The sequence below is a fragment of the Anguilla anguilla genome, chromosome 4, assembly GCF_013347855.1.
Source record: "Anguilla anguilla isolate fAngAng1 chromosome 4, fAngAng1.pri, whole genome shotgun sequence".
NCBI lineage: Eukaryota > Metazoa > Chordata > Actinopteri > Anguilliformes > Anguillidae > Anguilla > Anguilla anguilla.
This window is the reverse complement of record NC_049204.1, coordinates 44,763,307-44,788,741: the sequence shown is the minus strand read 5'-3', so window position 1 is coordinate 44,788,741 and position 25,435 is coordinate 44,763,307. Positions and strand designations below refer to the sequence as shown.

Genomic DNA, 25,435 nt, shown 5'->3' with positions numbered 1-25,435 from the left:
CCCAGATCAGTGGTAATTTCAGCCCAGAATATAAGCGCATATTGCTAATTAACAACTAAATGTATGCCTGGGAGAATTTAACTGTGCATAATCCCTAAAATGGGGGACTACGTAGAAAAATGGCTGTAATTCCAACCAAGAATCACCAGAAATAGATGTGGATACCCTCAAATTAAAGCTGACAGTCTGCACATTAACCTCATATTCATTGTTTTATTTCAAATCCAGTGTGCTGGAGTATAGAGCCAAAACAACAAAATATATGTCAGTACCACAAAACTTTGGCATTTATCTATACACCAGAAAAGAAATGCGCGGCACATACTCAACCACAGCAGTGCCCAGGGAAGAAGGGTCTGGTCACCAAAAGAATTTCTGCCTCCTCATCACACACTAGTGACTCCCATAGTCAATCGACGACCTGCCATCAGCCTAGAGAGTTGTGTATTACAGAGTTCCCCTGTACTGCTAACTGCATAAAACAACAGAAGTAAACATAAGACAGTGACGTGTCATGGAACTTATTGTCTGGCCTGGTTTAACCTGTGTCTGTGCTTTGTTATCTTTTCCATTCCTATATCTCACAAGTTTTTGTCCAGTCTCTCCTGCCCGCCACCTGTGCCTCTTTTAGATTTGTGCTGGTGCTTACCTATGTCTGGACTGTGACTTCGAGCCAGCTCTCGTCTGTGCAGGTCCCCATGCTGTGAGGTGCCAGCAGAGGGGGTGAGGATGGTGCAGAGGCCCCCATCCCGAGGCAGTGTGAAACTGCGGGGTTTGCCCCCTGCCCCCGCTAGGTCCTGCAGCGTTTCCCCCTGGGCCATGGGGAAGGGGCCATAATGATCCTGTAGGAGGCTCCGCTGGGCGGGGAGTGTGGACTGACGGCGGTACTCCGGGGACACGCCCCCGCCTCCAGACCCGTCCGGCTCACAAAAGACAGCGTCCTCCAGGGGCAGTGTCTGTAGGTAGTGCAGCCCAGAGCTAGTGAGGGGGCTCTCAATCAGGTCCTGCCACGATCGCCGCTGGCTGGTCAACTTGCATGCTGGCGACCCACCACAGCTGCTGCTGCCCCCTGGGGGATTGGAGCGAAATTCCTCATGGGATGAGCGGGACTGCGAGGTCTCGGTGGAGGAGAATCTGCCATGTTTGGGCTCCAGGTATGGGCTGGTGCAGCTCATCTGTGATACAGAGTAAGAGTAGTGAGTGGGAGCTGGATTACCGCCTAACATATTCATGTTTGGTCTCTTTATAAAGAGGCTAAAACCATGAATCTTTTGATAATAGCAACAGTGCGTAGCCCGGCTTCCAACAAAATATGGCAACTCTAATAAGTAAATAATAAATTTGTCAGCTTTTAGATAAACCATCCCTTGCTTGACCCCCCTTTCACATCCCACCAATCAGCGTAACTATCCTCCCCTGATCATTCATTAAGTATGCATGGGCCAGGGAAAGAGTTCTTCCACGTCTTACGACTACATAAAATTTATTTAGTTAGTCATTATCAGCTTAAAATCAGCCAGTTCACTGTGTTGCAGTGGAAAACAGGGCTGACTTGAGCTGTTGGCTTCCGGAGGAATTTAAACCTTGGATTGGGGGCCTGGTGTTTCTTGGCTTTTGGTGTGAGCAGGGTCAGACATTCTTGGTTTTTACCTCTTAGCGCACACCACCTAGGGGTCAGCATGCCGTTGTGCCTAGATTGTTAAACTCAGACATTCATTGCTCCTGCAACCAAAGTATGAGTTGAAAACAGAAACTCTTTGTTTTAGGTTCATTAATAGACGATACATGACAACTATGCTGAATACGGACTTTCGCAGCGCCACCATTGTTGCTCTGGTCATTCATTTAACAAGCACCCCCTCCCTGCAGTCTCATCTGCAACTACACCCCCCACCCATGACATAATGGACAATATTATCTATCTGGGGATTCAAAATATTCTTTCACCACTCAAAAATCGTATTCCGTCATAGCAACAAGATAAACCCAACAATAGCCCTAAAATATGCCAATACAGCAGTGAAAACGCTGCTCACTGAATAACGAAATAAACAAGTTTTGAAAAATTATACCATGTCATTCTACAGTCAATATCTGGGACTAAATATTGAATAAATATACAACCTTACCATTGGTTTTACGCGTAGAGATGTCCCTTTTGAGACCGAGTGGTCATATATTGTCTTGGATAATCCATTTGTGAAATACAGTATACGCGGATTTGTGATGCTTGGCTAACTTCCAAAATAGCTGTGTGTAATACCTCACATGTTCTTTATGGTGTTATCGCCCTTTTTTAGTACAGTCTGGCTCCAATCGATCCAATAGGTGACAGAATAAGCTTTCTAACAATGAATAACGTGTTATTTTGCTTTTGAAATAGCATTTTATAGCTCAGGGTAACCAAAGGTTTTCTCATCATCACATTCACTAACGCATTCACTCCGTGGTTGCAGTAAAAGACACTGCACCCGACAAAACTTTATCAGTGATTTTCATAATTTCTCGGAAAATATCATTATTATTGAGGACTTCTGAGCATAGCTAAGCCATTTGTTTGTTGACCTAGCTGACATCGTTTTCTGAAGTAAGACAGAAAAGGGGAGGACGACAGGATTGATTTACTGTCTCTAATCTACTGAACACAGATAAGATCTCCTCTTCGCTATATATGTATTACTGCTCAAAATATTTTGGTTATATACGTTATTTTTTAAATTGAGTGTCTTTAAATTGGTTAGTGGTACTTTATAATGAGGATATTTCACACTGTAGTGTAAGCGCTCGTTGTTAGCTTAGTAGTTTTTGTGATGCATGCAATAGTTATGACGTGAGAGTTGGAATGTTGCCAAAACATGGTGGATGGTTGAAAATTGTTCTCATGTCGTCCCATCCCCATACAAGAAAACATTACATACTGTAGAGTACAGAAATACATACGATTAATACAATTTAATTATTACACATTTAGGTACTGTACCGCATTGTGTGACAATGTTTTTGCATTTTTTAATCTGATATCGATGTTTGATCTTTAACCTTCATGAGGGGCTCATTTATACGCTTTATAATGAACATTTTATTCATTTTTGGAGAGATTTTGGATATGTTTCTGGATCCCTAGATATTTTGGACCATTGTACTGACGGAAAGCTAGTAATTCCCACTTTAAAATGATGCAACAGTGAGTTTCTTGAATCAAAACAGTTGATTTGTAGTGAAATACGTGAATATGTTGTGATTTACAGCTGCATAATTTAGACATTTTGGATAGATTTGGAGACGCTGGGTATACTGCTTAGGTTTTGCTTCATAGATTGTTAGTAGTTCTACATATCCACCCTTAGATTTTATGAACTTTTGGTCAAGGAGTTTTTGATCTAGGACATATATAGTTTAACCTGCTGTATATATGCAATCTCTCATTGTTTCATTTCAAACTAAAAAAGAGCAAATTCATTTTGATTTTTTACCAAGACAATCGCATTTGTGGCACTTTATTTCTTCCAAAATTATGAATATAAACTAATCTAAGTTAGTATTGTAAATGGTACAAATGTCTTGCTTCATTTGAGTCATTTTTCTGTGGTGTTCATATCTGGAGTTATAAAGCTTTAAATAGGGTACCCCCTAAATAGGCAAGGATTGGCCAGATTTGACATGCGCGCTAATGGGTTAAAAATGGGTCATCTGGCATTTTTACATTTTTATCCCTGGCTTTTGGAATTGGAAAAATTTTCAGCTGTCTTTTGGTTTTTGAACATTGGCCTTTTGGTCTTTTCTTGGGATGAACTTGGGACAAACATTCTTTAATTGGTATTTTCTTTCATTCATTTCTAGTGTGACTGTAACCTGTGCATGTCTGTAACATTCCTTTGTTATGGTAGTGACCCTTGTCTTTAGATTAGACACTGAATATGTGTTGATAAATTTCTTAATTTTAATCTGGTAGTACATTTTCATAAAGTCAATCAACAAATTTAGCAATTTCATTGATAACTGATATCTTTGATAATAATTACCAAATTAAATCAAATAAATATATTTTATATGTTGGATAAGTGAGAAGTTTTAACTGTTAATGCACTTCTGTTCAGTATTCAGAACTTAAAATGTTAAATGTTAGCTGTTAAAACTACTGGATTCAGAACCTACACATCAATCCTCACTTCTCCAACAGAATTAATGTTTACACGGGTGACAAATGAAAGGAAAAACCAACATAAAGTTGTTAGTAAGGTGTTGGGCCACCACGAGCCGCCAGTACAGCTTCAGTGCGCCAGGGCATAGATTCTGTAAGTCTCTGGAATTCTACTGGAGGGATGGAATACAATTCTTCCAAAAGACATTCCCTCATTCGGTGTTTTGATGATGGTGGTAATGTCCGTCCAAAATCTCCTATAGGTATTCAAATGAGTTGAGATCTAGTGACTGTGAAGGCCATGGCATATTAGTCACATCATTTTCATTATAAAACGCTCATCAAACCATTCAGTGACCCCTTGTGCCCTGTGGATGTGGGCATTGTAATCCTGGAAGAGATCACTCCCATAAATTAAGTACAGAAATGTTTCATCAGGATAAAGGTGATCACTCAGAATACCTTTGTGTTGATTTGTAGTGAACCTTCCCTCTGAGGGGATAAGTGGACCCAAATCGCAACAGTTTTTGGCCTGTACTGTTCCCTTGATGTATGTCACACATGCACTCGCGCACATTTGTCAAGAATAAGGTGAAGGATGACTCATCTGACCATATCACTTTTTCCCACATCTCTGTAGACCAGTGCCTATGGATTTTGCACCACTGAACTCTCAAATGTGCATTTGTCTTTGTAATGAGGGGTTTCAAATTCAGTCACTAGATTAAAAAATATATATTTTGTGAAGCTCCTTGTGCTGTAATGACATGCAAAGCCCTAGTTAAAAAGACTGAAACCTTATCTATCGTAAGTTTTTTAAAACCACAGGTAGCCTAATACTTCTGGCATGTAGCGCAAGTAACATAGGCACTAAAGTTGGATGACATATGGTAAAGAAGAAGGAGTTAGGCTTAGATGTGCAAGACCAAGTAAACATATTGTGCATTTATACCCTTGAGCAAGGTACTTAACCTGAATTGCTTCAGACTATACAGCAGTATGGATTTTATGAAAGAAAAAATGTTTTTAAAAAGTTGTCTCTCTGGATAAGAGCATCTGTTAAATGCCTATGATTTAAAGTAATGTGCAAAGGAACTACAAAAACAATAAAACATAGTGTTTGCACCAGACTGCAATGCAACATCACGCATGCCCACATGTTTTGTGGGCAACCATGCTAGACCTGGCTACAACATTTCCAGACCTGGCTACAACATTTTCAGTGAGTGTAAGTGTATCACCAAAGTGCTAGATATAAATTAACTTATGCCAACCTTGAACCATCAGACAAATCATAAATTTATACAACTAACAACCATATAAAACCATTGGATTTTATATGGTTATATGGATAAAAGCAATTGGATTTACCCCTTGATGTAGATACAGACTCACCGAGGGGGGGCGAGGGTATGTGTCATAGGGGGGTGGGGGGCTGTCTTGCTTTGGGGTCGAGGGGGTATCATTGTCCTCATGGTCACTCTCGCTCCAGTAGTCTACAGGGTGCGGAAAACAGTCCAGGTCAGAGGTCACAGAGCAGAATACAGATGTTCATTATTGGGTGTAGCTAACAGCATGCGCGTAGCTATGGGTGGGTTGTCAATTTCGTTACTTTGAGAGCGTAATTTTCCTGCTGATACGATACCCCTCCCCCTACTTAGCCTAGCGGCGACTGGTGAGCTGAAAATTGGTGGGGCGCAAAACTTTCCTTTAAACTAATCATTGATCTCAAACTTTTCAAATTAATTTTCAGTGATTAACAAGCATGCAAACGATCTGACTAATCAATTGGAAAGTGACACACAGCTTCTTCACATTGTGTTAGGGAGATTTAATGCAATTAATGCGATAAATGCGATTTAGAAAAATCCGTTTTAATCACTAAGCAGTGGCGGAAACTTCCTTAATTTTCCTTGAGTATCAATACAATTAATCCACAAAATAGGCTACTCAATACTATCATATATAGCCAGCTCTCCCCAAATAGGCAGTTTTAGCGAGTAGCTTAGGCCTTATAGCCTAGCCTACATTTATTTTCATTTGCAGTACGAAATTGTGCATATTTTTAATCAACATTATTTGCGGATACATGCACTTCTTTCTCCGCACTCGTATTCGTGGCTAATATCTGCAATGCATAGATTGTAAACAATCTTGAAGTGCAGGTTTTGTTTTTGCTGGTTATTCTGAAAGCTAACACGGTAGATAACAGACTTGTGTATCTTGTTTGTTAAGTGTAGACTACTTAGTGATTAAAACGGATTTCTAACGGATAAATTGAATTTATGATTTAATCCCCCTAACACGGTATGAAAACGCTGTTTGTTAGGCTACTTGCCATATGATTAGTCAGATCATTGGGACGCTTGATAATAAAGGAAAATGAATGAAAACAGGTTGAGATCAATGATTAGTTTAAAGGAAAGTTTTGCGCCCCACCAATTTTCAGCTCACCAGTCGCCGACAATCGAGCTCATCCAAATTCAGTGCATGGATTCCATGAATACAATACTAGGGAATGAAGCCGAAAGACTAAGTGAAAGGGATGAAAATGCCAACGAGCTTTGATTGATTCTCGTGGCTTTAAATGTTCTTTTATCTGATCCAAGAAAAAAACGAACTTTTAGTTAAGGAATTCTGGTAACAATTTCGGTAACCTATATAGCCTATCAAATAGCAACATGTACTTTTATATTTCGGCTCAAATTTTCATTCATTTTCAGCAGCTGATTTATGAGATTTTCTCAAGCCGATATGTTTTGAGGACATCGATTAGTTTACGTTACCTGTAATGTTAGTTGTTTAACACAATCGTTAAGTCTAATAGTAATAACAAATTCTGGGGCGACACAGCTCAGGAGGTAAGAGCAGTTGTCTGGCAGTCGGAGGGTTGCCGGTTCGATCCCCCGTCCTGGGTGTGTCGAAGTGTCCCTGAGCAAGATACCTAACCCCTAACTGCTCCCAACGAGCTTGCATGGCAGCCTTTCACAGTTGGGTGTGAGTGTGTGTGTGTGAATGGGTGAATCAGGGGCATCAATTGTAAAGTGCTTTGGATAAAAGCGCTATATAAATGCAGTCCATTTGCCATTTACAAATTAGCATTACTGCAAATAAACCTGGCGAAAGAATATCCACATAAGGAGGCAACACTAAATAGATAAACAACAGCAGTGTAACACAGCAGACCAACGCATAGCAGAACACTTTCACGCTTGTAATGTACTGTAAATGCTATTGAGCTATTTATGGAATGAATTGTGTGGCCCACCCACTTTTATTCAGGCCCACCTGCAATTTCATTTCTGGCTATGCCACTGGCTGAAAGCATACAGTATAGTACTACAGTTCCGGTCAAAATCATGTGTGTGTGATGCAGATCATGGGAAGGTAACCCACACCTGCAATATCAAAGATGTTTCTCACAGTTTTATTGTAAACTTTGATCAATAATCAAGTCTGAGCCTAAATAGTTTGAATGGTGAAATAATTCTGACTACCTATGGTCACCTGCATTCATTATGTCAATAATGAACCCAAATACACAATTAATGGCTAATAATGAACCCAAATACACAGTTAATGGCTAACACAGAATTTAACGGCCTAATTCCAATATGGGAATTTGTGGCTTTATGAATCCCACGATGGGTGTAGCTGTCAGAAATAAGCGGCACACAGTGGCTCAACCAGCAGTGAGTTTTCTAACATTAAGCAATCCCGTTTCTCTTCAGAGCAGGTTTTAAGGCCTAACTGGTCTCATCTGCCTGTTCCCATTCATTTGATTGGATTTTTAGCTGGTTTTAATATTAATTAAATTTAAATTGAATTCTTGTCTAAGAAGTCTATATAACAACTTGCTATACTGTAATGTACTGTAGTGTATTATACTGTACCTTAAATTAAAAACTCAAAAATTAAGGATGAAACAGTATGCTGGTTGGCTCCAAAGTTTCAAGTCAATCCCATACTGATCAGAAAGAAGCAAAATAGTTTAGATATGCTTAAAATCCAGGGACATCAGTCCCTAAAACCAGGACTTTCTCATGACTTCATTCTGGATCAGTTAGTCACCCTGCAGGCTTTTTGCACTGTTACAATTTTAGTTAGGCCTCTTCTTGAAGTAAGAGGCTAGCTAAAGGCTATCAAATCGCTAAAGGGGCAGGAATACAACCGAATGCAAGATTTCAAAAAGACAAGACACATACTGAAGCTCTGGATCCCTGGATGACCCCACCTGCCGTGTCCAGTTGATGAACCCAGATGACCCCTCTCACCTTGATCTTGCCTTATTCTCTCACGCTCCACATAACCAGCCACAGCCATGTTCAGCCGACTCAGCCACCTGCAGTTGGAAGCACATGGAGTACAGGAAGTGAGGAAGTAGGCACACAGGAAATAGGTAGTAAGAACATGGAAAGTACGAGTAAGGAAGAAGTGTGGTGAAGCAGTTAAAGTGCTCTACTAGGAACCAGAAGGGCAATAACACTAATAATGGGCCTCATTCACCAATTTTCTTCTTAAAACCCACTTACGCAGCTTTCACGAAGATTCTGACATTCACCAATGTTTTCTTATTTGGGATTTTTTCTTAGGTAAGAACAGAATCTACGCACACTCAAGAGCACACTTACGCACATTTGAGTGCTGACATGTTTGTGCAAAATAATTGGTTATTGCGTTTTCTTCAATTCTACAGTTGTATAATATTATAGGATTTAAATTACAATAATATTTTTATCATTTATAATATTTTTAAATAATTATTTTCATTATTTTACAAAGCATTAAGGTGCCAGGTTCTGCCTCAGAGGGTGGTTGCCTCAGCGGGAGTAAATGATAAAAATCAAACCATTTTATTTTTGACCTTTTATTTTTGGGGGTTTCAATTATGCAATGTTTGGTCTATACTGCAAAAGCACATGTTTAAAATTTGAATACAAACTAAGCACTTAAGTAACACTTTTTAAACACATGGACATGTTGAAGAAGAGAACGTCACTAAGGGGGTGACACCAAAATGACTGGCAATACATTTTTTGTGCAGTGTTTTGTGCAGTGACGGGTTTACTCCGATGCAGTTTACTGCCGGTTGATTTAATTAGCTGTATTAATGTGACGAGAAGCGCTTTGTCATTTGAATGCATAACATGCAATTCCTTGCGCCCACTCCCACCAGTATTTTTTTTTTTTTGCCTCAGATTTGACATCAAACCATTTTTTTTACTTCATCAGTTGTGCGCCCTTCTCCGGATACAGCGTTCACTGAACGAGTAATATCATCCCATGCATCTTTTTTTGTGTTATTTTATATCCACTACTGACGCTACTAAATATGACAGGTCATTTGCTGTTCACTTCCCGCAGCAAAACCTCCACTTCAGAACTACTGAAGTTTTTCTTACGTTTGGAGTCCGGTGCTCCACCGTCTTTAGATTTTTGTTTGGGCATTATTGACTTCGTTCGCTCTCAACTTTTCTTTTCGATTTCTGTGTGTGCACACGGCCCTGCAGTCTCATGCCCTTTTATGGGGATTGGCAGGGTGTTTACCTATGCTAATTAGGAACAACTGGCACGCGCTTTACACTTACGAGGACAATGGGATTCATCATTTTAAGAACACATGTGCGAACAATTCTGCGGTTTAAGAACACGTCGTGAATCTGACATAGACTTTTCTTAGGAATTTTCTCAAGAACAAATTTAAGAAAAAACTTAGGAAGATATTGGTGAATGAGGCCTAATGTTCTTAACTGAGCATTCTAATTCTGATGTAACAGTCACTACAGGCAACTGAAAGCAATGAAGTTCTAGAACACTGACAGAGTCCACTATTGCTACCCAACTTAGAATCCCAAGCATTGTAGCTGTAAATGTGATGCAAAAAGCCCATTATAATGCTGTATTATTTTCTGTGCTGTAACTTTTTTTGTTGTTTCTTTTGAACTGTATCAATATCAATGACAAGTTGCTCAATTGATTCTCTGTATCAGCAAGTGATACGATTCTGTCTCTCAGAGAAACACTTTAGTCTGCCTGGTTTATGGATTGTAGAGGCCTCATTAACCTGGTGACTGGATTTTTTTAATTTTTCCTATTTTCCATCTCCTAATCAGAGGGAAAATAAGACTGAACAGTATGAATATAATTGGTTTCTTGATCAGGAGAGGCTTTCAACACAAACTTTAGTCATTTGCAAATTGACCATAAGTTGTTTTCACTGCAACCATTAATTTGCTTTCATTGTGATCATAAATTGAAACAGCAAGTGGTTTTTATTGAGGTAGTTAGCAGTTTTCATAAAAGAGCAGCAAGCTGGTAGGTGTGCTCTCTATCTGACAGATACCGCAGACAAAACAGCAGCCATTTCTGCTACTGTGTTCCAGTGAGCTTGCAGGTCATGTCACACAGAAAGTGAGTTAATTGGCTCATGGAGGAATAGTGACTGTATTCAGTGAGGAGAAACATACAGGAAACATGGATTCAAAGTGTGCTTGTGAGTGTGTGTGCATGTGTGGTTTCAAACCCAATATGATAAACTAATTACCTTTTGAACTAATGAGCTCACACTCACCTGCCTAATGTTTAACTGTCACTCAATCTCTGCTGACCCAGACTCTCACCTGTTCATATCGTCCACGCTATCGGCAGCAAAGTAGAAACTCTTGATCTTAGGATGGCAGGCCTTGAATGCACTGAAACACACAGAAAGAAGCTGTCATAATTATGTACTCATAGAAAAACACATGTATGCAGTGTGTGTGTGTGTGTTTATATTAATGTTTGACTGCGCCCACCCCACAAGATCCAGTGTATACATGCTGTAACAAGCAGTGTGCATTACAAATTGGGCTTTATAGTCAACAAAGCATTCACTGTTAATGCAGAAGATAGTAGACATTGAGCACGACAAGCTACTTTAACCCCTTCACGCAAGCCCCCTCAGCATACTGAGATTGGCCAACTCAGACATTCAGCGCTCCTACAACTCAACGATTAATGATATAAAGCATCACACACTGGACACTAGCATCTATCTGGGAATTCATAAAAATATTCTTTCACCACCAAAAATGTGTATTGCATCATAGCAACAAAATAAAGACAGCAATAGCCCGAAGGTATGTTAATACAGTGGTGAAAAATGTTGCTCACTGAATAGCGAACAATAAACAGGAGCAATTCTTACGTAATTATACCACGTCATTCTATTATCAATATCTGTGATTAAATATGGAATAAACATACACTACATGGCCACCTTACATTCAACACCTCAATGAAATCTATGGGAATTAATATGGAGTTGGTCCACACTTTGCTGCTTTATCTACCTCTACTTTGTTGAGAAGGCTTTATGTCCAACTAGATATTGGAGCATTACTGCAGGGATTTGCTTCCATTCAGCCAGGAGAGCACTAGGGAAGTCAGGCACTCTTTTGGTGATTAGGCCTGGCTAGCAATTCATCCCAAAGGTGTTAGATGGGGTTGAGGTCAGGGTTCTGTGCCGGCCAGTCAAGTTCTTCCACCCCAATCTCAATTCTGTTTTTTATATGGACCTAGCTGTGTGCCTGGGGGCATCATTATGCTGAAACAGGAAAGGGCCTTCCCTAAACAGCTGCCACAAAATGGAAGCACAGAATCATCTGGAATGTCATTGCATTAACATTTGCCTTCACTGGAACTATGGGGCCTTGCCCAAACCATGAAAAACTTCCTCAGACCAAGGGGTGTCCAGATGTCACATTCTGTAACATTCTGCAGTAATATACAGGCATTCGTTAAGGTGTAATTGCTTTTTTCCTTTGGTTTTTGTAAGATTTTAATAATTAATTTGCCAACTCATCAGCATGGCTAAAGCAAATTCTCTGGGGAGTCAGAAGAGGAGGAGAAAGCATGAAGTCTAGCAAGAAAACATACAAACATGGTGAAGTTGTACACATTACTGCTTACAACATTTAAATTATTTATTTTTTGTTATATTTTCATATTATACTCACATTGGTTGTCGAAGGCAACTGTTAGACTTTGTTAATAATGCTCACCGTATATGTTAACTAATAGGCCTTGCTGTTATTATAGGGGCATTGTTAGTGTATCCTGGGCAGTGTGAGTATAGTGGCTCTTAGTGGCCTGCTTAGTTAGAATTCATACCACTCACAATGAAACTAAGTGTCTTTCAACAGGTTTTCACTATTCTCTAATGCAAGCATTTCGTGTACTGTAGTGTAAGCGCTCATAGATGGCGTAGTCATGAGTCATGTTTGATGCACCAGTTTACTGTGCAAGCTAGATGTCAGACATGTAATTCAACATTTGGCCGTTCTCAGCCATAGGAAGCTTCAAAGTGCACAGCCAGCATTACCTGAAGATAAGACAAAGCAGGAACTGGGGGGTTACATCTGAGGTGTGAATGTGTGTGTCCGCGCGCATGTGTGTGTGTGTGTGTGTGTGTGTCAGAGAGGGTGTCCATGCCCCTGCCACTTCCTCTTTTTCACCAGTTAAAATATGCAGCTTTCTTTTAGTTTTTAGTTAAGTTTTTTGTCAACTTGGAAGGAAAAAGTTTGGAACTGTTGGAAGAGGGCATCTGAGTCCTTCATCTGGGTCTGGCGTTTTATATTTCAGGGTTTCACCCAGAAAAGTTGTTAGGCCCGGTGGCAAGTATCTTTTGACAGGGGCCGGCGGCCTGGCGGCCAAGTGTCTTTTTTGATGGGGGCCCGGCGCGGGCCAGCGACAGACTGATGGCAGCATTAAGGTAGGGCCCTATAGTTTCTGTGATAACAGAATCACGGACGGAATCATGGAATTGAGAATTTAAAAAAGCTATAACACAGATTCCATAGGGCCCTATATTAAGTCAGTGCTAAAAGCTGACTGGAGATTTGAAAATATAACTACGTAATGTGAATGTTGTTATAAATAAGTCATTTATTCAACACACATTTTAAAAATCAACAGCTATTTACAGTATAGCATAGTCTTACAAAGAATTGGACAACAATGTACAGACTTGGAATGCTGTGTTTTCAACAACAACAAAATAAATTAAATTAAAAATAATATCAAAGTTTTTGCACTCTACAAAACTCTTGTATTCAAGTCCTGATTGGCTACTGAATCTTACAACAAGCCTTGGAATGTTGGGCACATTTAAATAGGGATGGGAATCGTGTTGTAGTCTGTATTTCCCGGTCACTTGTCTCCCCAGTACTGTCTCTGTGTCTGTGTTCCCTGAGCTGCTTCACTCCCCTGTACTTGTGTGATTTCACTATTCGGGTGGTTCCGGGTTTTCGTGGTTTCCCCCCTTCTTTCCAGTCTCGCTTTACTTTCTTCCTGCTGATTTCTAGTTTTACTAATTTCTACTAATCCCTACTAACTTATAGATTGTAAAGTACTAACCTCACTAATATACTAACATGTGAATATTACTAATGGACTAACACACACTAGTTTTGGGTTTTTGATAGTTTAGATCACTATACTAATACATTAACCAGTCTCCCCTTTTCCATGCTGCGCTGTAGCTCCGCCCCTTTTCTTTCTAGCCTGCTCTAACGCTGAGTTCTGCAATTGCCTGCACCTGTCTCTTGCTCTGACTGCACCTCTCTCTCTGCACGTGTTTTACCTGCTTCACCCAGGCCGTCTATTATCATTGTTGTCTATGTGATTCCAGTCCGCGTTTTGTCAGTCCCCTGTCATTTAATTAGTTTTCCTAATGTTCTTCACCTGGATGTTGTTTGTTACTCCTCCCTCACTCACTTAACCCCTCCTTGATTGTTATCTTCCCCAGTGTATAAATGTCAGTCTTTTCCCACCTGTTCAATGTCAGAACGTTGATCATATTCATTGTGCCGATTATTTGTAAGCCTTTGTTTATTGAGATTCCTGCGACACCCCTTTGCCCGACTTCGAGTTTGCCTGCCCCTTTTGGTTTTGTTTGCTTCTGGTTCGACCTTCGCTTTTTTTTGACTTCTGTTTTGCCTGCCCCTTTGTACCTTCGCTATTTCTGATCTCCTGGTTTTTGACTTTTTGCCTGTCTTTTTACTATTCTTTTGGAAACTCGATTCGGCACCGCCCTCTCTCTGATCACCTGGCTTCGAACTTCGCACTGATTAAAGACAACGTTTTTTGGATTTCCCTGGTCTGCGTGTGGGTCCTTACACAGAACATCACAAATCGAGAACCGGTTCCAAGTTGTCCTATTTATTGGAATCGTACGCCTCCAAGCTTATCGATTCCACTTATCGAAGCTAGCATGTTTTTACGACAGCTGAGCATTGCGAAACAATGACGTAACGCCTTGGGGGAGGGAGGCATGCACGCAGGCAGCCTCTCTCAGGTGTTTGTTTTGGACGGCAGCTGTCACAACAAATTTGATCCGGGCTTCCAGCCTTGATACATTCTGTTGCGATAAAGATTCTAAGACAACTCAGCAATTTCTCTGGTTATTTTCTAGCCTGAAATGTGATCGCATTACTAAATGGCTACACATGTCATGTAACGGAAGTAGTTGGCTATCTCCCTGGATATGAAGTAAATGTTTTTTACCAATAAATAATAATAATAAATACTGGATTTATAATGGATTTTATCCATGAAAATAGCTATACAAAAAGGCAAAATAAATGTTGTGGTTGCGATTGCCGTCGTAGATGTCAGAAGGAAATGTCACTGACAAAAAAAAGTTCGCTCTCTTTGCAGTAGTTTGGGCTGGAAGCGAGCTGTAAGAGCGGGATATGCACAACACTGCCTACTGATTGGCTACTGAATCTTACAACAATGTACAGCCTTGGAATGCTAGGTACATTTCAACAACAAAATATATATGTATCTGTGTTATTGACTGTTTGGCTAGCTAGCTAAGTTAGCTAAATGCACATCAATGTCATCAAGCTAACGTTATTAATAAACAAGTGAAGTCTTTATTTCGATGGCGATTAATAAATCATGTAATGTTACAATGTATCGAACGTTACATTCATGCTACTAGTTTAACGTTACCTACACACTGCTGAAGTTAATATAAAAATGTACTTACCGACGAGAAGTGATAACACAGTTTGTAACGAGGTCAGTTAACCTACTTAAAAAATGGTGCCTTGCTAGGTACCGTTAGCTTGCGATAGTTGGAAGCATCAAGTGTTGAACATCACTCTATGCACAATAAGGGTAAAGAACACTGATCTCAGACCTGCTGTTTTCCTATAGTGCGTTCACGTTTTAACCAACAGATGTCGCTGGTGAGCTTTCCAACCGAGCCGCCCCACTGCAACTGTAGTTTAAAAATACATAAAAATAAAAAAATTCCCAGATGCTTAGGCCCGGCGGGGGGTCAATTTAGGCAACTTAATACATTTCTTAACAGTTTTCTCTGCCTATCAACTAGTTTGGCAATTTAATTGATAATTCATATCTTTGATAATAATTACCAAATGAAATCAAATAAATATATTTTACATGTTGGGTAAGTGAGGTGTTTTAACGGTTGATGCACTTGTGTTCGGTATTCACAGTGCCGGAGGTCAAACAAGGGTGTTAAAGGTTAAAACTGCTGGGTTCGGAAAATTTAAAATATTTTATTTAATCCTCATCTTGATGACAGGACTCAATTTGGGCTCTCTGGTATTCCCAAATGATAATAGAACTGAGCATTTGCTGATAGAAAGGATAAAATACAGACAATATTTCCTTTATTTTAGTCGCTCAAAACAAGCATGGTTTGAGGTAAACCAGATGTGGAGACTAGCTTGGGAAAAACACAACTGCAAATCACAAGCTACTGCTGAAGGATTCAGTTCAGTGGCAGCACAGCCAACGTAGGAAAGCACAGTGGTCACACTTTCATCTCCCCACAACCCAGGAACCACCCTCCAACAGGCATAGCTCTGCAGACTCCATCATGCCACCCCACAACGTGGAACATCTCGCAGCTACGCAAAGAGAAGTGGTGTGCTCTGTGGACTTTTCACAGCAGTCCACACAGACAATGCTGCACTACACACTGCAGACTTCCCTTCCCCCCTTTTTGAATCCAGGGAACCTCTGGCAGCTGCGCAGACAGAGGTGGAATGCTGTGTGGACCTGTCTGCATCAATGTCCACAGAGAATGCTGCACCTCCCTCCATAGGGGAAACTCACTCAGCTGTGCAGGCGGAAGTGGTGGGCTCTGTGGACTTTGTCACACCAGTCCACACAGAGAACACTGCAACACCCACTGTGGACTCCCCTACTCCCCTTTTGGAATATGGAGAAATTCTCGCAGCTGCGCAGACAGACGTGATGAACATTTTGCTTGGGGTGATCATAAATAGAAACATTTGTAAAATGTCATCCAACCCCCATGCAACAAAAGATTACATACTGTAGAGTACAGAAAACCACACAAGAGTGAATGATTATATATTTGGGTATGCATACCACAGTGTGTCACAATGTTTTTGCATTATTTGCCTTTTAAGGGGCAAATTTATATTCTTTATCAAAGCAGTTGATTTGTAGTTAAATATATAATTATGTTACGATTTACAGCAATGCACAATTTAGATATTTTGTATAGATTTGGAGACTAAGGGACACTCCAACCTGTTAAATGGTCCTTGAAGGAGCTAGGTACAGTATGAGAGGCTAGGAGGCTCCCAGAAGATGCTTGAAGCAAGTGTATTTTTTCAGAATGTGCAATTTATAAATGATCCATTGGCGGATCCACCTCTCCACATCTGCCACGTCTTTAATTGATGTGATCTGAAACTGACGATTAAAAGAGTAAGGATGCCTAATTGGGATGGCAGGTATGCCATCCCGCCAAGTTACGCCTTGGCGGGGGCATGCCCCATACCTATACAGCACCGAGAGTTTGGCACTTTTCAGGGTTCCCCACAGAAATAACCACAACAGCCACAGACACTCAGCCCTTAAAAACATCAAATTTTGTACATTCTGACCCCATTTCAACAGACAGATTTCATAAACAACTTCACATGTCCACACAATAAAGCCCCAAACTAAGGGGATTTTTCGTTTTCTCCTTCTTCTTCTCTTTCTTCTTCTTCTTCTTCTTCTTCTTCTCATTCTTCTTCTTCTCATTCTTATTTTTCCTGCCGCCTATCCCACTAACAACATGTCTCCCCATTGGACATTTTACCGACACCAGCCAAATCCTCACCCTCACGACCCAATCAAAAACTCGCATACACACGCAAAATACCCATACCTTTTTATTCTGAAACATTTCCAGTTTGAACAGCTAATCCGCCTGTGGCCTAGTGGGTATGGTCCCAGTCTTGGGAACATGGGGTCGTAGGTTCAAGCCCAGCTAGGGACACGTTTCTTTAACCTGCGTTTACCCTCACTAATTATTGTCTACTACTTCTCAATTATTGCTTTTGCACCATATCTACCCGCCGTTCAGCGAACGTATACACTGCATTATGACGTACCGTCTGCACGTTCAGTTATTAACCAGCTACAATATTGCAAAGCCATATGGATTCAACGGGAGCTCTTCTGTGCTTACTGGCCTGTGTTCTTCTTTAAAACCACGGACAGGTTTGCTAATGATATTTCACGCATTGCATAGCTATGTCATGGTGCTGCACTAACAAAGTCACAGACTGGTAAACCTCCGGTTGAAGGATTGAATCCCGCCTCACCCTCAGGCAGATAATTTCCTCTTTTACACTAACGTTTTCTTACGCTTTTATATTTTCTTTACCAAAACTCACTCACGGCCACTCATACAAACAATTACTACGTATGTACGTTCTGCAACTCCCCATTAAAACAATACATTTAAAACCATGACTCACTCATAAATATAACTACTAGTACTGAACATGAAAAAAGCACATTAGTGCAATAAATTTCACACGTTACTTAACCCTCCACTTTAACAGCTAATACTCTATACCGACTGTTATATATACCATTCCATAAGGAAACTAAGCACGCTCATGGTCACTTTATTTACTCTGCACTATAGTCTGTGATCATGTCAACCTTCACCTACATGCCCATTCTGCTAAAAACATATTGTTTCAACTACGCAATTTCATAATTTCATCCTAATTTCTCTCACACTGTTGTTATTTTCTCATATGCAAAGCCTACTGGGACATATGCGTCTGCTCCTATTCTCCACTATCAAGTTTTCCGGTTCTAGCTTAGCAAAACAGCGAACAGGATTCCCACCTGCAGATAAGCCTATCAAAATGCCTTATAAACCTTACAAACACTGAAAGTGCATCTCCACGAAATAACAGACGACGAAGCAGGAAAGCAAGGTACACAAGTTGCGACCTAGGCAGCTCTATTTCTACGGGCTTGCTGATTCTTTTCTCAGTCAAGGCTTGTTGGATAGCCGTAAAATCCGTGAGTACATACATGCCATATTTCACCTGCATTTCTGTTGCGTTTATACTTACGCGTTTATACTTTGTCACAGCCACTGTTTTACATATATAGCAAACTGAAACTGCTAAACAGTACACGCTCATCAGACTGTACAAATTCACACAAGGATAGCCATAATCCACAATCGTTTCTTACAGGATCACTTCGCATTTCTCACTCTCATAATAAAACGCTTTGCAAAAAGAAATGATATCTCATAAAAAACACGTTTGCAACGTACAAAAATGCCAAGTTACTCAAAAGTATTGATATCAAAATGACGCCAAGTTACGGTACTACAAACAATATACGCTATCTTGCCTCACCGAAATTAAATAAGATGTATTCCAAAGCAATGCTACCCAATATTTCCTCAGTTCTTTCAAGTCACTTGGCCCTGTGTTTTGTAATCTTACCATTTTACAATGTCATGCAAACTTTGTGTAAGATCAAAGAAATTCATGTACAAAACTGCTGCTGAGTAACTACAGGAAGCATATTTCTCCAGAAAACATGTTTATACTTGCTTCTGAACTGAATTTGAGTACATGTACAAGTTATTGTATATTTGCTACGTACAATAAATACTGCATGTAAAATACATATTGTACATACATACATAGAGAACTTCTTTATCATTTCCCTCGCAGCGTGTTACATTCACATTTATGAACACACACTTATACCAAGACACATACTATCATTCACGCAACAGAAAGGCTGGGCAGCGAAATACATACATACCAATACAAATTGGACATATACACGCCTATTCAATCAATCTTTACTGTGAGAGAGCCATCCACACATATGTTTGACCTGTCCACGTAGTGCATGCTTATACACACAGGGCCAAGTGACTTGAAAGAACTGAGGAAATATTGGGTAGCATTGCTTTGGAATACATCTTATTTAATTTCGGTGAGGCAAGATAGCGTATATTGTTTGTAGTACCGTAACTTGGCGTCATTTTGATATCAATACTTTTGAGTAACTTGGCATTTTTGTACGTTGAAAACGTGTTTTTTATGAGATACACGTTTACTCCATTCCTCCATGTGTCTAGAGTTATAAAGCTTTAAATAGTATACCCCCTAAATTGGCATCTGTGCAAAGGGGTTAAACAAATAAGTATGTCTATTTGCGTGTGTGTTCAGCAGAGAGGGCCTATGGTTCTGACTCCCAGGGTACACTGGGGCATTATGATGACTGTGTGTCTAGCAGACAGGGCCTATGGCTCTGACTCCCAGGGTACACTGGGGCGTTATTCTGAGTGTGTGTCTAGCAGAGAGGGCCTATGGCTCTGACTCCCAGGGCACACTGGGGCATTATGCTGAGTGTGTGTCTAGCAGAGAGTGCCTATGGCTCTGACTCCCAGAGTACACTGGGGCACTGGGACATTATGCTGAGTGTGTGTCTAGCAGAGAGGGCCTATGGCTCTGACTCCCAGGGTACACCGGAGTACTGGGGCACAACGGATTTCTGTGGACACTCACTACTTCTTCCGGCACTCGCTGGCCCGGTCGATTTTGAACTCTGGAAGGCTAACAAAGCCCTCCGCCTTCTCATCCTGTGGGCCAAAGACACAGAAAGTCATCACAAAGCTCACTACACCCCAAAACGGTCAGTACTTCAGTACAGCACACTCACGGATGGCCCTCCCTCATTTCAGTAACAGAGTAACATCCAATATTCCAGTAACTCTCTATTTACTCAATGAAAAGATATATCCAGTGCAGACCTGGGTCAAATACATATTTGTTTTGGATGCAAATACTTTTCTGTGCTCTATTGATCTTGCCTGGTGTAATTGAGCCTGCCAATATGACCGGAAGGTGGGGTTTCTACTTTTTGAGAGTATGTCATTGGTTCCAATACACCAGACAAGATCAGTAAAGTGTAGAAAAGTACTTGAATCCAAAACAAATACGTATTTGACCCAGGTCTGATCCAGAGCACCCCCAAATACAATCCCATGACGGACATAGTCAAATTTTGCTCCTCAGCATGGAGCCTGAATGTGGGTACACCTATTATTCAACCTACAATCCTAGGTAGTGAAGCTTACTCTTCAGGGTAAGCAAACCAGATCCATCTAACAATTCTATATGCAGGGGAACATTGATCATAAGTAGACTGTAGGTCACAGACGGTGACTTGAAGACTTCACCCTCACCTCTTCGTTCATGTACCAGTATATGGAGGCATCCTTCAGCACAAACCAGTACTTTTTCCATTTCTGAGAGAAGTAACTCCTGGCATCCTTCTTCTTCCATAGCCAGCCCTCACAGTCACCTCGTCCCAGGTCTTTACAAGAGATTCGGCGTTTGCTAATGGAGGCCAGGTGCCCTGTTGATCACAAGGAGATCAGACAAGTCAGGAAAAAGAGCAAGGAAAGGCCATTGTTTGCATTTATTGACAGTGAAATCACAAAAAACTATGCTATGACAGTGCTAGGACAGGGTTAAGGTGACAATGTTTGTGACAGGGATAATGCCATGACTACAACAGGATTTATGTAACAGAGTCACTGTAACAGGGTTAAACTGAAGGGGTATCTGTGCCAGCATGCATGCAAATACGTCTGTAACAGGAAGTTAGCACACACTCACCTTTGTTTTTCTTCTTGGACTTTGAAAGCAGAGAGGAGGAGGACCGCTGGAATGTCTGCAAAAGATTCAATGATCAGTCACCAAACAAACTGTCACCATTAAATCAGTCACTAGTGTTTTTGTGCAAATGAGTATTAGAGCCTTTTTTGACGACATCGGGATCGGCAGTTATGCAGTCGATGTGTCCCGATTTTTAAATAAGTATAATAAACAAAAAAACATTGATTATTTATCCTGTACTTGTCTGTTTGAACGTTGTAATTGCTATTTACTAGAATTATCCAGCAGAGGGAGCTCTAATACAAGTGTGAACTGCAGCAGCTGACGCGCTATATCTGTAATAAGACGTTTGTCACTCGTGCCTCATACAATATTCTCCACAGACTTGTGTGCACATATTCAATTGCTACGGTATGTATATTTATTTATTTATGTGCACTTTCACACAGATGGCACGTTTTTCTCGACAATACTCAACAATGAACATGTGAAAGTTTTTAATTAAATGTGTTTACACGACCACTATGCACTATGTTCATCAATCCTCATTATCAAGCGAGCTAACATATTTAGTTAACTTTAGCAAGCTAGCTGGCTAGCAAGCCTTTATGAAGTGGCAGTGGGCACATAAGCAGCGTAGGATGTACATTTCCAGAGGACATCGCTGTATTCTCAAATGAATAACCAGGTGAAATAAAATGGTGATTGAATGCATCACACATTTGTTTTTATCTAACTGATTTTAACTAAATGATTCACTCATTAGCTCCGCTAGATAAAGTCTTACTCTTGTAGTATGTAGTAGGAATAAAATAAGAAAATATAATTCGTTTAACTTACTGAGAATAGATAATAAGAAATAATGAGGCTGTGTCAATAGCTAATGCGTTACTGCGAGCGAGCGTGTATCATCTAATCACGCGTCAGAGCGCATTGTAGTTTTTCACCACCGAATTCTTATGGACAGGGAAGCTCGCTAGATAAAGTCTTACTCTTTGAGATCATGTAGTAGGAATAAAATAAGAAAATATAATTAATTTACTAAGAATAGATCATTAGCAGTTCAAACAAAGTTAAGTTCATGTGTGTATTTTATATTTACTTGTTTGCTTGTTCATTGTATAATTAAAGTTAAATGTTCTTTTCATATATTGAAGTTTAATATATATATTTAATTTAATATCATCTTACATTTTTTTAATCTATCAAAAAGTTCTTTGTGTGTTTATTTTTATTTATTTGTTTGCTTATAAGTTAAATGTTCTCTTTAATAAAATATACGTTTTTCAAATTGATTTGACAATTTTGCACTTTTTAACAAAATATCGGTCAAAACATTGGTGGGTTAGGACTCTCCAAAATCGGGATTGGCATCGGACCCAAAAATCTGGCATTGGTCGGGCTCTAATGAGTATCCCCTCCAACATCCATTGAAGATCAAACTATTGTATTAGTTACATATATTGAGGGCACCTGTTTGCAAATAGGGAGCTCTATCCACGATATTTCGAGCCCTCATGATTCCTTGCAATATGGGTGAAACTTCCGGTATAACATTACCATAGACCAGATCTCGTAGCCTATAGGGAATGGGAATGTGACGTCATCAACAGCAAGTCCGCCATCTTGGGAGAACATGGTGTGTAGCTAGCTATCTAACGTTAGTCTTTTTTTGACAAAAAAAACCTGTTATTCAACTTTACACCATGGTCTGCAAAACTTGCTGTGTAATTGGCTGCAACAGTCATTCACATGACCAACGAACCAAACTTAAACTGGACAACGGAATAACATTTCACTCGCTTCCAACATGGAGGTTAAATGAGGGAGACAAGGTAGCGGACATAACAAAGAGACGTCGAATGGCTTAGGTGTCAGCTGTGAGATGAACAAATCTTACTTTCAACAACATTCCCTCATGGACCAGAGTTTGCTCCCTTCATTTTCATTCTGGTGAGTTGTTAATCATTTTGCTAAGTAACTTGATGCTGCTTGATAATCTTGATTCGCCCCCTCCTCTGATGTTAGCCACCCAGCTAACGTCAACATTAGCCACCTAACTAACATCAACAAACTTTCATTACTCACCAAAGTAAAGATGGTTTTCGAATGATGAAAGACTGTTAGGTTTTGAAATTGGTGAGGGCAAATGTGCTAAAATGTGCTTTTTTAGACAAAAAGTTGGGGAAAGGAGACCATAGCTACCGTGGAGAACAGTCTTTCATCATTCTAAAACCATCTTCGGTGAGAAACGAAAGTTTGTTGACGTCCTGGACCAGAGCTACCTGTCTCCCTGACTTAAGGGATAATGTTTGCATTTGTAGGTAATGTAATCATAGTTATACAGATTGTATGACTTCCTAATGGGGCACATGGAAGTCAAGCCATCAACAACTGGACGTTTTGACAGAATGGCAGTCAGAGAAAGCTAAAAGCAACCGACTGCAGACATGACCCTGCCGTTTGAGCATGACACAGAGCACACAGAGACACAGGATGGACAGCAGGTTGAATGAGACTTTTGCAAACTTAGGCAAGCAGAAATCAACTGCCTGTTGAAAGACAACTTGAAACTGAGGTCTGAGCTTGGAAGAAGGGAGCTGGATGAACAGTTCTTGCAAGATGACAATGCAAAAGTGAAATACTACACAGGACTTCCATGTTTTGCAATCCTAATAAGTGTGTTGTTGACCCATATCCTGCTATTCCTTCCTCAGACAAAAATAATATTGTCACCTTTTCAAATGCTGTTCCTAATCATCATGTGTCTGAGGCTGAATCTCCCTGTCCAACACTTGGCTCACCCCTTCCGTGTTGACAGGAAAATTGTCTCCACCACATTCACAGAAACCATAAATGTTTTGTATTCCCGTCTTAGCCCTTTAGTGTACTGGCCAGAAAGAGAGTACTCGCAGGGTACTATGCCCCATCAGTTTGTGTAGGCCTTTGGGAAACATGTGGCTGTAATTTTAGATTGCTTTGAAATATTCATTGAATAATTTAATCTAAAAGCAAGAGCCCAGACATTTTCACAATACAAACACCATCACATAAAAAAGTGTCTCATTGGCATTACACCACAGGGCGCAATATCTTTCATTTCAAAGGGTTGGGGAGGGCGTAATAGTGACAGACATATTACAGAAAATAGTGGGCTTCTTAACAAATTGCTTCCTGGCGACTTAATTTTGGCTGACCGTGGGTTTGACATTGGGGACAGTGTTGGGCTTATGTATGCAAAAGTGCATATCCCTGCCTTCACCAAAGGACATTCTCAATTAGATGCACGGGATGTTGAACTAACACGCGAGATAGCACACTTGAGAATTCATGTGGAGAGGGTTGTTGGCACTATACGAAATAAATACACAATACTCAGTGACACTGTTCCAATTAGTATGGTACTTCCATGTGAGGGCGAGGATGTGACATTACTCGACAAGATTGTAACAGTGTGCTGTGCTTTCACAAACATGTGCCCCAGTGTGGTTATGCCACCACCATGTAGTTCTGTTATTGACTGAGATAGTAGTAACTGAGAACAGCTTATGGTTTATGTTGTTACAATAAAGTTAATGTCTAACTTTTAAACAGTTTCCTTTTTTCTGTCTGTTTCTTCTCTAAGTCATGTTGCAGTCAAGAGAGATTAAGTGAGAACAAGTAAAGAAGTGATAGTCCCAATCTCTCCAGGCAGGCAGTATATCAATTAAATGAGTATTTTATGTAATGCATTACACAAGACATACGTTGTTTCACAACTGTTTAATTATTATTGTCCACAGAAGTGAGTTTGTAAATGCAATAAATAACAGAACTGTCAACAATAACAGGCAATATGATTATCATTAAATGCAATAAATAACAGAATTATCAATAATAACAGGTATGCTGTGGCGAACTCACAGTATGAGGGGGGTAACCGAAGGAGAATAGGGCGCGATTGGCCACAAAATTGGGAGAAAAAGGGAAAAATCAGTTTAAACAAAAAAAAAAAGTCTATTGGAGGCAAGATGGACAAATCCATTGCTCATCTTCAGCAGCGGGATGACTAAGTCCTACACACCCTAGGTGGAACCACTGGATTTCACAGTTCTGCTTATCACATGCCACCATGTCGTCCAGCTCCTCAGGCCTATTACAGAGGCACCACAATGCCTCTTCTTCCTTTCCCTTCTTTCGTTCCCTGGCCTTTCTCTTGCCTTTGCCTTTCTCTTCCTTGTTCTGCCTTTCACTTAAGACTTTTCCTGTTTAAGCTGGTTGGCCTTTAGGTTGCTGTGACACAGCCTGTGCCATGGAC

The 25,435-nt window shown here is 40.3% G+C and overlaps 1 protein-coding gene across 8 annotated transcripts in view; it reads right to left on the bottom strand.

Moving 5' to 3' along the window:
* cnksr2a (connector enhancer of kinase suppressor of Ras 2a) overlaps positions 1-25,435 on the bottom strand; it is a 357,881-nt gene that overhangs the window by 78,845 nt on the left and 253,601 nt on the right. For all 8 annotated transcript variants that reach the window (XR_004764907.1, XM_035414896.1, XM_035414899.1 and 5 more), the window contains 7 exons: positions 21,139-21,193; positions 20,703-20,875; positions 20,023-20,096; positions 10,762-10,833; positions 8,416-8,483; positions 5,537-5,637; positions 650-1,175 (listed from right to left, as the gene is read on the bottom strand). Coding sequence is in view for 7 of the 8 variants with exons in the window: in XM_035414896.1 (XP_035270787.1) it covers positions 650-1,175; positions 5,537-5,637; positions 8,416-8,483; positions 10,762-10,833; positions 20,023-20,096; positions 20,703-20,875; positions 21,139-21,193 (1,069 nt within the window). In the remaining variant the exon portion in view is untranslated. The remainder of the gene's footprint in view (positions 1-649; positions 1,176-5,536; positions 5,638-8,415; positions 8,484-10,761; positions 10,834-20,022; positions 20,097-20,702; positions 20,876-21,138; positions 21,194-25,435) is intronic.